Source organism: Ovis canadensis, chromosome 22 (assembly GCF_042477335.2).
Source record: "Ovis canadensis isolate MfBH-ARS-UI-01 breed Bighorn chromosome 22, ARS-UI_OviCan_v2, whole genome shotgun sequence".
Taxonomy (NCBI): Eukaryota; Metazoa; Chordata; class Mammalia; order Artiodactyla; family Bovidae; genus Ovis; species Ovis canadensis.
In genome coordinates, this window is record NC_091266.1 from 46,438,962 (window position 1) to 46,454,958 (window position 15,997).

The following is a 15,997-nucleotide window of genomic DNA, read 5'->3' on the forward strand; positions in this document are numbered from 1 at the left end:
TCTCCTCCCTCCCTCCCTCCCTTCCTTTTATCCTTCCTCCCTTCTTCCCTCCCTCCTTTCTTTCCTTCCTTTACGTTTCTGCCAGGAAAAACGTTATGAGGATGGATTAAGTTATATCAATATTATGATTTCCAGGCACTCGGCTTCCTAGAGTTTGAGATCTACTGTTCTACTAGGTTGTAAGGTTGGAAGATAAGGAATCACTTTTGTGATAATTGCCAGACTGAATATCTCTTGTACCAATTATGCATCAATTATGCAGGATACATTCTCTCTAATCCTAACAATGACTCTGCAAGTCAGGGTCTCATCACTGCCAGTTTACATATTTGGTAACTGACGCTCAGAGAGACTGAATCACTCACCCTCTCTTGTAAAAAGTGATCTGTCTTTTTTTGACTACAAAGCTTTCTTTCACAAAGGTTTTGGGGGATTCTCAGAGAGATATTTTAATACAAGCATATGGAAAGTTTTCCTTTCTGGGAGAGTTGCAATGTTAATTTCAGATCATTTCCCTCAACCAAGGAGGTGGGGGTAGGGCAGTAGAAGGTGGAGTTTTAGGAAAACCATAGTCAGTAGTTCAGTGATAGAAACGGAAAATGATGAACTAACCACTCCTAGAGCCCAAGAGGACTCTGGGACAGCCTTTTACCAGCTATATATAGTTGAACAAATCAATCACCCTGACTTGCCTCATTGGCGAAATGAATAAACAACTGGTTCCTCTTTACCTGGGTTTTCTGGGGAGATTCAAATTTGAGAATTATGATTACTCTTATGAATACAAGGCATTGGGTGTATCATTTTATCTGTAAGGGGAAGGAGGGAGAGAGTGAGAAAGAAGGAAGCCAGAGAGTGGACAGGACCCTGTATGTACAGGAGAGAGGGGGGTGGCGGAGGATCTAGGTAGGATGACAGCAAAAAGGGAGGCTAAACTTCTTGAAATTGGCAGGAAAGTTGACAGAAACTCACAGTCTAGGGAGAGAAGAAATCATCTTTCAGGGGATTCAATAGTTGCTGGTCCCCGGAGAATTCATCTTCAGAATTCTCCTCCACGTAACTGCGGGAGGAGGATGGGTTGGCTTGAGACCCCCAGGAAGCTTCGTTCCAGGCCCGGGGGCACCCTGGCGTGCGCTCTGGCTTCCAAGGCACCCAAGGGACTCCTTTCCTCGTTTCTCAGGGCTGCCTGTGTCAGGATTTAGAAAGTTATGTGTCCGCCAGACGGTAAGGATCTCCAAGGTAACCACTCTCCGAGATCTTTGCCCAGCTTCTGGACGTTTCCGCGGCACCAGGCGCCTCCCCAGATCGCTGCCGGTGCTCTAGGACACTACACTGCACCTCGTGGGGTGACTCCTCAGCGCAGGACGCCCGCGTCCGCCGCCGTGAACCGCTGTGCGCAGGTGAACAGGCGCACGGCGGCTCCCGGGCAACCCGCAGAGCTTCAGAGGCGGTAATCCTGGGGAGTGCCATGGTAGCGAACGCCTCTTCATCCTTTACACTCCTACTGAGATTTGGCCAATAAATAACAAGAGTAAAACATACACGTTGTTTTGTCTTTGCGCTCGCGGGACAACCGCAGGTGTTTTAGAAAAGTGGGGAAATAAATGAAGAGAAATCACGGCGGCTGCCTCTGGGGACTGCCAATTTGGAGAGCCCTCGGGTCCGGTCATCTTAGACCTGGGGTTACCAGTCGCACCGACCTGAGGGAGTTCTGGGCTCTCCCCCCCGCGGGTTCGGGCCCCTCAGCCACGAGTGGCGCTGGCTGGGCACCAATCGCGGGAAGGTGCCAAGGCCCGCGCACCTCCCGCTGGCGATGCGCGCAGACGCCCGGGGCGCACTCGGTCTGCCCCGCTTGGCTGGAGCGCGCGAGGCCGCTCGCGTCGTCCCCGGGGACGGTCCGGAGGCCGCCGGCTAGCGGGAGAGGCGAGAGCTCGGCGTCCGGCGGCGGGCTGCCCTGTGTTTCGCCGCCTTACGCGGTGGAGCTGCGCTGCCGAGCGCCGACCCGGGGACCCTGAAGGCGCGCGGGTGGCGGGTGGAGAACGCAGCGCCCAGGAGCTGCGGGCAGAGATCCCCTGACCACCGGGCGCCGAGCGTCTCCCGCTGGCTGGGAGACGCCCCCTGGCCCCCACCTCTGAGTGGCCCGGCCGGGCGAGCGGGACCCGCGGGAGGAGGCGGAGGCGGCGCCGCCGGGACTGCCTCCTCCCCGCCCATCGCGTCTCCTCCCCGTGCTACCGGGAAGGACAAGGGGACTGGGCACGGGGACCCCGGCCAGTGAGCGCCCGTGCCCCGGGGCCGCCCCTCTCGCGCGCTCTCCCGCCGCGAGCCCGGGCCGGTCTCGCCTCACATGGTGCTGGCCGCAGCCATGAGCCAGGACGCCGAGCCCAGCGGCCCCGAGCAACCGGACAGAGATGCCCGCAGCGTGCCCGGTGCCCCGGCGCCCCCGGCGCCCCCAGGCCTGCGAGGGATGCAGCCGCCGCCGCCGCCGCCGCCGCCCCAAGCCAGCCTGCCCCAGATCATCCAAAAGTAAGAGGAGGGAAGGGGGAGCGGGGACCTGGGTGCGCTTGGGGGACACGCCCCGGGCGCCCCCTTCTGTGGCTTCCTCTCTACCGACCCGGCTAAACTTCGCTCGGCCGCCTCGCCTTTGAAGTTTTCTTGCCCTCCCTCTCGGCAGGGTTGGTGTCATTCCGGCTGTTCGTCAGCTTAGGGAGAGGAAAACCAAGCTATTTGGGGAAAATAATTTTGTTCTTTCTCATCCCCTTTCTTTTCCCTACTGGATATTTTGAACTCAATTAGCTCAATTCGGGGGGAAATGGCCCAGAGACGGTATTTCATCTTTCTAGCCCCAGGAGGCCGCTGAAATGTATGGAGAGTCGCGCGCGAGTGTGTGCGCGCGCGTGCGGGAGGGCGCGTCAGTAAGACGCCCGCCCGAAGAACCACCTTAAATGGTGACCCTGAAGTCAGTCAGTGATACTGGGTGCAAAGGGTTACAGAGGGTTTGTGGACAACATAGTTTGCTTTGCCCCGCAAGAAGTGTTTACACTTTCCAAGAAGGCCCTTGCGAAGAGTTCTTAGCAGAGGAACCGTTTTCCATTAATGTTACCATCTCGTGGTTCGGGGGAACCGTGCGGCTTGGGTCGCGAATATTTTGTGCCGGACGTCCCAATGCGTGAGTAGGTTGGGGATGGCCAGTGTGCTCTCAGAAGCTCTATTCAACCCATCTGGGGGAGACGAAAGTAAAATGGTGAGGTTCCGTTCATTCTTTCGAGATTTTGTTGGACAGTTTAAGGCCTAGAATGTTGGTTTGTTGAAAGAATCTTTATTCTCCTAAAAGTTTCCCTCAGCCTGTAGTGAAGTCCTCAAAACTAGGGTAAGAAGTGTTGGAAAGCCTGGACGATGAGTGCTTTAGTGAAATTGGAGAAAGTAAAAGAAATAAACACAAGTACAGCAAAATCAGTCTATGGAACAAAGCGGAGGTTTTCCAGCGCTGTTGTGTTGATGCTTTGAGTTATTAAACTTATTAAAATGTAGTAAGAGAAATAACCAGTGATGGGGCGTAAATGGAAGTAAATATTGTTTTTAAGACTAACGTCATGGAAAGAATAGTGAAAATTTATGTTTGACATCAAAGAACGTTAGTATCTTGTTGCAGAACAAAATGGTTCCCCCCCCCCTTTTTTTTGACTGGTAGAATATTAAAAGCTCCATTTATGAAAACTTTTGGCTTTAGTTTGATGTTATAAAACTTTTCAACTACCTACAAGTAGCTAATTATTTGAAACTGAAAATATTTTATATTGTTATTCTGTTCCCTTTGTTTTGCAAGTCATTTCAGCTAAGATTTACTAAGATGGACAGTTTAAGTACATCATTACTTAAAACTTCTCTTTAGTCCTTAATATAAAATAATACAGAAAAGATGTTTAAAACCTAAAGTTTATTTAGTAAAAAAAGAAAAAGCCCTAATTTACTGATTATTAATTGGGAAACATCTAATGTGCTTCTTACCAGTGTCTCCTGGCTTGAAATTAGGCTGCACATTAAGTCTACTGAACTTGTTTTGATATTGTAATTACCCTACATTTTCCAGTCACTTACTTTTAATTAGGAAAAAGCCAAGTATTTTAGGTTCACAGAAAAATCTTTGTAGATGGGTGTCTGACTATGAAATATTGTCCGGTTGAAAATAAAGGCTATTTTTGTGGGAGATGAATCATTTTAAGTATATTTCAATTACCTCATGTAATAAAAAAGTAACCTTGTAAATTCACCCCCATTTTGAAAATTCCACCCCTGGAATATTTTACTTTAATTGATGAGCCTGAGCTGTTCAAAGATGGCCCCTTCTGCGAGTCGTTCCGGGATGGAGACCTCAAGAACTGCCTGATGGCTCTTCCTTGTTTTGCACTGGTGACAGATCAGTCTTCAGGCGCCAAGTCCAAGGCTGGTGAATGTGCGCATGGGATTTGATGTTTGTGCACTTATGTTTCAGAGTCTTTCTTTTTATAAGGATGACTTGGGTTTTGTGCTCCCCTGATCACCCACTGTGATTCTGCCGGAAGCAGGCATAACATGACAAATGTTTGCAGGTCCATCTTTAATGCGCTGAAACTTGAGCAGGTTATTTTGAAACTGCGTTTGCATAATTTAATCTGAGCAACCATTTTTATGTAGTTAGGAGGTGCTGTTTGCATCAGCCATCTTTGAGAAAATGTGATGGGGAGAGATTGCCCTCAGCTGCAAAAAGAGTTGTCCACCTCTTGATTTGAGAATTTTGTGAAGCTAGAGCTTTGGGTGTAATTCTCTAATGGATGGCATGTTAAATGCATTGTATTGGGGAAACCTGTGTTTTTTCTAGTTATTTAAATGAGGTTATTATGTAATTTTAAGAGGAGTTTCGATTGCTTTCAAAATGAAGATATCAATCTTCATGTTGCATAGCGTTTAAGGATTACAATAATTTTTTCACTTAAAGTCTGTTTATTGATCTTCTTTAATAATGTTTTCATTTTGGGTGATATCAATGATTTTGGTGAAGTAACAGTCATGAACATGATACATACATACTGAATCCTATTCACCTACGTTATATTTGGTCTTAAGAGAATGAGGTGTGACAGTGAATAATGTGATTGACTTTGGGGCTTATTTTATAGAATCCAGTCTCTGTATCTATGAAGACTGCATCAGAATTTAACTACTGTGGAGTTCTTTTGTCCTGTTCAGGTGTATCTAGTTTTCTCATTGTTGTATTGCTCGCTTCAGTCAAGCATGGTGCATGACCTCTCCACCCTTGTTAACCCCTGACCTCAGGCTAGTATTTGCATTACCTATGAAGATTATCAGCCATGTTTAGATGCATATAACTAATGTCTTATAAGATATGTGTTTTAAACGTGCATTCTCTAAGCTGGCCAATGTGGAGGTATTACTGAATAAAATCGGAAGCATTATGTAAGCCATTTGGGCAAAGGAATTATAAATAACACCTTAAGAAGAGATTTGGAATAAGTTTAGGAAATCAGAATAATTTGAGAGCTTAAAAAATATATATTATCTTCCTATGAACATAAATAGAACAACATGTGTCAGTGAATGTTTTATAAGGGTTTATCTCCTCAAGTATGCACAATATTTTATTTTCAAAAGTATTTTATTTTTTATCTTTGTGCTTTATAACCAAACCTAGTTTTTGATTTATAAGAAGTTATTTATTAATCCTGATGAACATCAGAAATTACAATTTTAGGTTGTAAGTTTTAAAACTCATCAGAAATTACAATTTTAGGTTGTAAGTTTTAAAACTCTTCAGAATGAAAGCAGAGTCATTGGTTCTGTGTGCAGTGTGGAAGTCGGTTGTCAGATGCAGTTAGAAAGTGTGATACTAATCATGGTGAAAATTAACCAAGCAAGCACAGACATCTATGAGATGAGCACTCAGGTGATTTTCCGAAATTATTTGATTTGCAGGGAAATACTCCTGGCTAATGCTTGATGTCAGGTTGCATCTTTAATTTGTACGTTGATGACTTATTTTTTTCCTTTCCAGATTATTTTGGTATGAAGTGAATAAAAATCAATTATGAAAATGGAAAAAGTTTTGATTTAGCATTTGATAGTGTCGCCTGTGTGTATTGTGATTTATGAAGATATAAACCCAGTTTGATTGCTTTTTCAGTCTTCTGCCTACAGTTAAGACGCTGTGTGTTCAGTGCACAGTGCTCCCCGGATCAGTCTAGAGAATATTACAAGTAGTCACTCTGATTGCAGATAATTTTACAGATAGATGTCTTGCATTTGGAAGGATTTCCATGTAACTTATAGGGTGACACTCAGGCAAGTTGTGTGTGATGTCCACCCACTTTAATGGACATGTTGACAATTGCTTCCAGAATCTGAGAGAAAATAAGAGATTGCCAAAAAGGGACATTATCTCAACTCATACTTGGTCCTGTTCTGAAAAGAGGCTGGAATTTCTAACATCTGTGCCACTTTCTAACATCAGTTTGAGTCCATTTTTAGAGGAAACAGGGATACACTTGTAGAAAGAATTTTGAAAATTTTAAACACCATCTTAAACTGCACATAAGACAAGCATTCAGCAGGAGAAAACATCTGAGAGGATTAAGCGTTTCCCCAAAACAGGGAGGGTTCTTGACATTCTGAAAAGTTTCTTTGCTTCACTAGAAAGCCTATTAAGGTTGTTTTTTTTAAAAAGAAATTTTGCTTGAGGGTTTGTTGTGATAAGTACTTTTAGATAGGAAGTGTAGCCATCCAGTGTTTTCTCAAATTGCCAGAGATCAGTTTTATGAAATGTAGTACATTATTCCCATTAGTCACAGCAAATGACTGTACATATGGTGTACACAGAGCTTTTCTAATGCCAATGCTGCAGGGGAAGAAAAAGAAGACAAATTTTATCACCTGTTTTATTCTTCTGTCCACTTATTCTCTTGCTACTGCTTTAGCAGTTCATCAAATTAATAATTTTAAAAACCCATATCTGTCAGTTGGAATGTGGACTTTGATCTGTTAAGTTCTTTTTGCCTATGCATAAAGTCACCAGGGGGCAGAAAACCCCACCAGGATCGACTCACAGTGAAATGATCCCCCATTATCCAGTTTCTCTCTCTCCCGCTCTGATTTATTTTTCTTGTGGCTGTAGGTTCTTGACTCCAGTTGAACAAATATTTCTTCCTTGACCACAACAGCTAATCCTCAAATAAACACACCAGTATAGCTCAGTTCACGTCTCTGATAAACAAGAATCTACAAAATGTTAGGAACTGAGATCTAACCAAGGGATAGAATTAAAACAGATCGAACTTGAAAAACTAGAATGGAAGAAGTGGAATTAAAACTCCAAAGGCAAACTCATCCTCCTTGGTCCCTCTGTTAGGCAGAAGCTTAAAAGGGTCTCCTGTGCCACTAAACTCCACTTAATCTGATTTTTATTTCCTGACACAGTAATTATCTTGTTTGGGATGGTGTAGCCGATACGATTTTGTGTATTTTAACAAGGAAAGTCGCTGTGAATCCACAGCTGGTGTGAGTGACTGATGGCTGTGTTTAGAATAGTGCATTGAAAAGTTTTGCAGAAAGTAAAGTGATCCGTATTCCAAAATGAGGCAAAAAACGGTAATTAGCAGCTTGTAGAAAGGAGCACATGGCAATTCCCTTTCTGGTTAATGAACCTGACTGGATCTTGCTGATGTGTGTGTTCTGGAAGCTTCATGTTGCTTCTTCCCACCAGTGAGAAGACTGGGAAATCCTGACTTTCATTAAGTAGGCACATTTTTAATCAGGAATGTGAATTTGGTTTCCAACAACCACCAAGAAGATATTGGCGGTGGGCTGATATTTTGCCTGGCGCAATGGGTGGTCACTGTTAATTCCACCCAACTAAGGTTTCAGTCTTCGACATTTTCAAGACAGCAAGTTGGGGGCATTTTGGATTTAAGGCATACATCCATCTAATAGGATAAAGTCTTTACAGTGGCAGAAGTTACAGACAAGTTAATTGAGCCTCTCTTTTCCTACAATTTCTGCTGGATTTTATAAGATAAATAAGTCCCCTGATAGTTTACAAGGAAACTTTTCCAGCTCGCTGACAGCAGCTCCGTCAGGGGGCTGGTCCATACTGATGTGAATGTACTTTATGAGCAAAACAGGAGCTGTGAAGCAAGTTGAATGAGGATGTGTCAATAACTTGTAGCTCAATTTGCCAAATAATTCTTTCCATGTGTTCAAAAGCAAAAGGCTGGAGGTCATGCCTGCATTTGGGGGAGGTTGCCACCCCATGAAGATAGTTTTCACGCCAAGTTTTCCTTCTTTAATGTGAGTATTTGCTTCAAGGATGCACCAGAGCTCTTTGCTGCTCTTTCTTTGCACCTGCTTTCTCTGGATCACAGTAACAACCCACCAGTTCTCAGTTGCCACTTCCACTCTGAACTAAACCTGGAAACCTCCATTCACAGCTGTCTAAACATCTTAAATACTTTTCATTTCTGCAGCTTGTCTACAGACTGTCTTCCAGATGTGTTTTTGGTTCTTATTAGACCCACCTTTAAGCCTGACCTTCAGTGCTATGATGCTGAAGGAGAAGACAAGGTAATATATATTTTAAGGACATATTCATTTCACAGAGTTACTTCTTTGGCTCTATTTTGAATTCATTACTGAATTGAATGACAGGTAGGATCTTTCGTGTTGTCAAATGTAAAATGAGTATCTTTGTTTTAAATTAATAGTTGGGTTTCTGACAAAGAGGGTCAGAGAGGAAAAGGAAACCCTGGATTGGAAGTGGGTAACCTGGACACATCAATTAATCTTCCTAATCCTGCTTCTCCAGGGGTTGGAAATGATCAATGTCAGTTCCTTCCAAGAATAAAATTATGTGAATCCCCAGGAATATTGCTGAGTGCTTATCACTGGAGGATGCCTCTCCTTGCCTCCACATCTGATGGAGAATCAGTTACATTTTAATCAAGGGCTCAGGTACATGTTTGTGAGACTGATTACTCACGGAAACTGCATTAGCCACAAAAAAGAGAATTAAAAGTGTTCTTCAGCACTTGCAAAGTATATTTGGATCAATGACATAATTTTAAAACAGAAAGGTGGATACTAATGTCAGTGAAAAAAGGGCATTTCATACTGTTTCCTAATTATTACCAACTTAAAAAAAATAAAAATAAATACTTTGGAATGTTCATTATTTTGGAATGTTAAAGTGAATGCTTGAGTTTGTAGAAAGAGTATGGTTCTCAATTTGGGAGATAGATCTAGTAATTTTCATGGGTCTAAATTAATTAGATTGTATTGAATACAGGGAGGTTGGAGTGTGTTTCGTGCCGTTATTATTTTTAAAGGCAGAAAACATAAGCATAGGCTGACAGACGTTTAGAGGAGCCTGCTGGCTGCCCAGGCTAGGACTAGATGCTGCCTGGCGCACTCATTTGCCGCAGCGGGGCCGCAGACTCGCCTAAAACTCGGCGCCGGCAAACACTTTGCAAAGCGATCACGGTTATCCAGAAGCTGGGCCTCAGGTTTCCGAGTGCCTCCTTGAATCAAAGAGATCAAACATTGCTTCCAGAGCATTCTAACGCCCAGGTCTCCTCAGGGCCCTGCATCCTCCTGGGTTGGCAGGGTCACTGTAGTCTGGAGTTATGGGAGAGCCTTTATTTAATACTTGAAAAGAGATTTTTTTTTTTAAACTTTCTGTCTGAAAAGGGAGAGGGGTAGTGTGATTAAATCTTGATTTAGATACTTTGATATTTACATAATGAGGATGAAACTGAGGATATTTATTGCAGCATTGTCTAGAAGGACAAAAAATTAGAAACCACCCAGATGTTTCTCAATGAGAAAATAAATCATGTGCTTGTATAATAGCATGTACCATTCATCATTAGAATGATGCCATTATTCTATATTTGTTAATATGGAATGTAAACCATATAATATTGTTAACTAAAAGAATTACAGACAGCACATATATTGGGATCTTGTGTTTTTTAAAAAACCTTTATGAGCATGTGTTGGTTTCTCAAGCCTGAAAAACCATCTAAAGACCAAATAGATATTAACAGTGGTTTTAACTCTAGGTGGTGCAATTATAGTGGTTTGTCTTTCTTTTTTCCCTTTTTATACTTTTTTTTTTCCAGTGAGCATGTATTAATTTTCTAATCAGAGAGGAAAAACTTACTTCCATTTAAAAAAAAAGGAATAGACTTTTCACATTGGCATTGCATGTTGTCTTTAAGACTGAATGAGCCATTAGCATCTTAAATTTTAGATCTGAAAGGCATCTGAGAGCTGCTTTCGCCTAGCCCCCCTGTTTTTCTAGGTAAAGCAAGTGAGCATCAGAGAAGTCAAGAGAATTGTTTGAAGTCATACAGCAAGTGCTGGTCAGGCTAGGATAAGAATCCTCATATTTCTGTCTGTTGCGTTTTCCGCAATTTGCCCTTTTTTCCTTCCTGGAAATGAGAGAGAAGGAAATGGAGAGCATTCCTTTTTATCTGCCAGCTCTAGTCTACTCGACCTATGAAAGAGAATTTTGAAAATTATCTCTGGGTGTGTTATTTCCTGCCATCTCTCCCCACAAAGATCTTTCTGTTTTCTTTTTTTTACAATTATTTATCTTTTTTTGGCTGCACTGGCTCTTCATTGCTTTCCTGGGGCCATCTCTAGTCGTGGCAAGCAGAGGTTACTCCGTTGCTGTGCTAGGGCTTCTCATTGCACTGGCATTTCTTGTGCCAGGCTCTAGGCACACCAACCTCAGTGGTTATAGCACGAGGGCTCAGTAGTTGTGGCTTGTGGGCTTTAGAGTGTGGGCTCAGTACTTCCTACAAAGATCTTTCTGCATGTGGGGGTAGACTGGATCTCTCTAGGGCATCTCACACTCTTCCATACTTCCAAACAGAAGCAGTGTCTCATATTTTTCTTGAGCATCTGAAAGTAAATTGCATAGCCATGATTCTGTTGTCGCATCTAAGATGGTTAGTCTTACTTAAATGATTTTTTCCAATAAACACTTGAATTTTAACTTTTTCCAGTTGTCAGAAAAATGTCTCATATAGCAATTCTTAAACCCCTCTGGTTCAGATTCAAGTGCATTGTTTATAGTATCTCTTTTAATTTAGCAAGTGTACCTGCTCTTTTCTGCTCTTCGTGACCAAAGATTCCTGACTATAGAGTGAACCATCATCTGGGGACTTCCCTGGTAGTCCTGTGGTTAAGACTCTGCCTTCCAGTGCAGAGGGCAGGGGTTCAATCCCTGGTTGGGGAATTAAGGCTCCATATGCAGTGGGGTACAGTCAAATATTTTTTAAAAAATAAATACGTAAAAAAATAAGGAACCATGATCAGGATGTATCTGTTGTTTCCTCATGGCCAGATTCAAGTTAAGCATTTTGGCAAGGATATGCATTCAACAGGTGATGTATGTTCCAGTAAGTTTGATCCCTTGGTTAACATGGTCACTGCCAGATCTCTATATCTAATCTGTCTATGATTAGTAGGTTGTCTTTGGAAGTAATCTTTATGAGACCCTCTGAATACCCTGTTTCCCAACAAACTTTCATCTAGTGATTTTGTCTTTTAACTTGACCACCTTAAACAAACAAACAAAAAAAAACCCTTCTCAATGGAATTCCTGGAACTGGAACCTTAACTAAATATCACTAAATATCACTTTAGAATAGATTAATTTGGATAAGTAGATTAAATCAGACAGCCTTGCAAATACGTTTGCATTGTTATCTGGAGCCTCTGGATTTTTCTAGTCTTAACCTGATAAGAACTTAATTGATGGGCCTGCCACTTTCCATGTAACCCCTCCGGAGATATTCTGTCCTGAGCTGCAGTACTTTTTAATGTCCATACAAAGTGAGTATCAGTTCAGTTCAGTCTCTCAGTCGTGTCCAACTCTTTGCGACCCCATGAATTGCAGCACACCGGGCCTCCCTGTCCATCACCAACTCCCAGAGTTCACTCAAACTCATGTCCATCGAGTCAGTGATGCCATCCAGCCATCTCATCCTCTAAACCCCTTTTAATGTTGAAGCAGTGAGTGAGCGATAATGTCGTTTTTGCTAGCTGGCACAATTTGGGGGGCATCCTCAAGGCTCAGTTGACTCTTTGCAGAAACCTTTAATCTTTTTCAAAATCACTGTATGAAGCCGACTTTAAAAATGACTGATGACTTGCCCTGGGGCCTAAACTGGATGAGTCTTGGAGCTGGTCTGTGACTACCAATTTGTTCATGCTTTTTAGATTTAAGTTACACAACTATTTTTGCCTCTTCTCGATTGGTATTCTTATTTTCATGCACGAAATATGCGTGGGTGGGGAAAGTGGTGTGGAGTAGTGGAAAGAATCAGGAGTAAGCATGCTCTGTGTTCTGGATTCGGCTTTGCCACCACTAGCGCTGAGCCTCAGTGTTCTCATCTGTAAAAGGGAGTAGTAATAATTACGTGAGTAACATTGAACATTCATTGAGCGCTTCCTGTGAGTCAGCCAATAGTCTCAGCACTTTATATATGTTTAATACCCAACAATAATCCTGTGAAGTTTATGCCCCTATTCACCCCATTTTACAGATGAAGAAATCAAGTCACAAACTTCAAAGGGCTCAACAAAGCTAAGGAAAATAGTATTTATGAAAGAACTGGTGGGTGGTGTGGGGCTGGGATGGGAGAATGTTATATAAATTCAAGTGATCATGTCATCTGTATGTAAATATCTGCATCCTCAAAATAATTTATTAAAAAACCCATTATTTACCAAGAAAATATTATTATGGAAAGATTACTGAAATAAATTTGAAACTGACAAATTTAATTTGAGACAAACTAAGCAGTCAGATCAGAAACCCCTTTTTCCATTTCTGGTGGCTTTAAGTATTACTTTTGGTTTAAAGTGAAATCCATATCCCAATTTAAATTCCACGAGCAAATCTGACTCTGGCATTTGATTCACTGTCTTATTCTGTCGTTATGCATGTTAGGCAAGATCTGAACTGGATGCTCATGGAAAGTACATAAACACTTATAATCCTCTCAGCATGTGCTCAACTAATAACAGATACGATCGTTTGATTTGCAGACTGAGCCTCTGCCAAGTTCTACCAGACAATTTTTGAACCAATTCAAAAAACCAGGATTCCTCAATGATTAAAGTGTCCTAGGCGCCTATTAATAGCAAAAAGAATTTCTGACTTGAAACATGGCCACATCAAGCTCGCTTAGTCTTCACCAGACATACTCTTAAATGGTTTTAGCAGACGTTGTTACAGGTGTTCTTTTGCTTTAAGAAACCATTGAATGTAAAAAGCACACTATTAAGTGATTCTATTAAGAATCAATAAATCAGGGAAAGATTGTTTGCTTTTGACTTTCAAAAGGGTTTATAGCAAAGATCCTTTAAACAGTGAGTTCCCCCGTGTATTTCAAATAGAAATTTAGTAAGTGTAAGAATTTAGAGGTCCAGGGATAATTTTTAAAACATTTGTTGATCTTTTCTCAATTTTGCAGAAGTATAATTGAAGTTCACTAAGCTGTACATGTTTAAAACATCCATCAAACAATAAAGAGTAAACGTTTGTATCACCCCCAAGAGTTTCTTCATGCCTTTTATAATTTATCATTCTCTCTTTTCCTTAACCCCCTTCCTCTCAGGCTACTAGTGATCTAGCATTATAGATGAGTTTGCATTTTCTAGAATTTTATAAAAATGAAATCATAGTATGTACTTTTTTTGTTACTTGGCTCTTTCACTCGCATAATGATTTGGTGGGAAATAATATTTTTCAAAACTGTGATAAAATACAGGTACATTAACCATTTTAATGATTTTCAAGTGTAATTTGGTAGTTTTAAGTATATTCACAATGCTGCTTAACAGTTACTGCTGTCTGGTTCCAGAACATCTGCATCACCCCGAAAGGAAACCCTGTCCTTATTAAGGTTATTCCCTCCTCTCCCAGGCCTTTGGCAATCACTAACCTGTTTTTTCTGTGTCTATGGACTTGCCTATTCTGGACAGTTCATATAAATGGAATCATATAATATGTGGCCTTCTATATCAGCTTTCTTTCACTTAGTATAATATTTTCAGGGTTCATCCATATTGTAACATGTATCAGTACTTCATTCCTCTTTATTGCTGAGTAAAATTCCCTTGTATGGATAGGTAGTGTTTTGTTTTCCCGTTCATCCGTTGATGGATGTGGGCTGTTTCTACCTTTTGTGAATCATGCTGCTATGAGTTTTGTGTGCAAGTTTTGGCCTGAACATCTGTTTCCAATCCTTTTGACGTGGAGCTGCTGAGTCATATGATAATTCTGTGTTTAATTTATTGAGGAACTTCCAAAGTGTTTTCCTAGTAACTGCACCGTTTTACATTCCCACCAGTAATGAATGAGGGTTCCAGTTTCTTTCCAGCTTTGCCAACACTTGTTATTTTCCATTAAAAAAAAAAGTTTATGGCCATCTAATGAGTGTGAAGTGGGATCTCATGGTGGTTTTGATTTGCATTCCCTAATGACTAATAATGCTGAGCATCTTTTCATGTGTTTGTTGTGTTTGTGTTTTTCAGAGAAAAGGCCTTTGTCTCTTTTTAAACTGAGTTGTTTATTTTTTCTCATGAAATTCTGAATCATAAATTCTGAATCCTTGACCCTTATCAGATATATGATTTGCAAGTATTTTCTCTCATTCTGTGAGTTTCCTTTCAGCTTACAATTTTATCTGTTCTTTTGCATGTATCGAAAGTTTGGTCCTTTTCATTGCTGAGTGGTTTTCTGTTTTATGGATATGTCATACACTGTTTATCCACTTACCTGTGGATGATGGACATTTACATTGTTTCCAGTTTTTTGGCTGTTACAATAAAGTTGTATGAATATTCCTTTGCAAGTTTTAATGTGGACGTGTCTTTAGTTTTCTTAGGTAAATATCTAAGCCAATGATAATTCAACCTTTTGGGAGCACAGATGTTATAAATAAGAATCAATTTGGGGGAGATGAAAATTCCTTTGAATTTTTATGACTCATCTTTGAATGGAACTTATTGATAACGATCCTTCAAGGCTTTTAAAGAACACACACGTTATCACCTTAGTTTTCAACGTGTCAGTCACTCATTAGCTTGGCTCTTTTCCTTCTATTGATGATTCTTCCATCAATAAGTTTTCATTTGACAAATAATTATTACTCTGGAAATTGGGCTACAAGGTGAATAAGAAAGCAAAACTTCAAGCTGAAAGGGGCCCTAGAGATCATCTGATTCAGTTCTCTTGTAGAAAAAGAAGCCAGGTCCAGAAAGAAGACCAGATTTACCAAAGGCCACTTAGCTGTCAGAGAAGCTCAGTGAGCAGAGGGAACATTCGTGCCTGCGGCAGCGGCGGCAGGGGGGGGGGGGGGGGGGGTGTAAATTTAAATCTCCTAGCGCTGAAGGGTCTGCAGAGGCTACAGTGCGGGAGGGATTGGACAGCGCTGCTGTCCTGCCGTGCTGTATGGCTCACAGGCACTGGTTTTCCTCCTAGGTTATCCCATTTAATCCTCCAACAACCCTGTGAAGTAGGTAGGGATTAAGTAAGTACGAGGAGTTCAGGGTCCTCCCGCCAGTGATTGGAGAGCCCAGGCTCAGAGCCAGGCCCTCTGACCCGCTCGAGTTTGCACTGCCTTCTTCTTCCTTGGGAACCCCTCCCCACTTTCCGTGCCCACCACCTCTGCCACAGGCCTCCCAGTGGGGCTTGTCCTCAGATCTTTCTTTTCTCCACAGGAGCACAGTGCTAACCGTGTCATCTGCTTGCTTAAAGCCCTGGGGAAGTTTCTTGCCGCCTGTAAGTCAAGATTCAGATGCTAGAAGCCCCTTCCGGCCTTGCCCCCATTAACTCTGTTCTCTCTTGGCCGCCGTCCTGTCCTGTTCTCTTCACCTGAACTACTTTCTCTCTCCTCAGATGGAACATTGCTTTTGTCTTCAAGGATGGGGTGAG

The 15,997-nt window shown here is 42.0% G+C and overlaps 1 protein-coding gene across 1 annotated transcript in view; it reads left to right on the plus strand.

The window, feature by feature from the left end:
* The first annotated feature begins 2,209 nt into the window (after positions 1 to 2,209).
* RBM20 (RNA binding motif protein 20) overlaps positions 2,210 to 15,997 on the plus strand; it is a 190,016-nt gene continuing 176,228 nt past the window's right edge. The window contains exon 1 of the mRNA XM_069567084.1: positions 2,210 to 2,523. Within this exon, the coding sequence (XP_069423185.1) occupies positions 2,345 to 2,523 (179 nt within the window). The 5' untranslated portion in view covers positions 2,210 to 2,344. The remainder of the gene's footprint in view (positions 2,524 to 15,997) is intronic.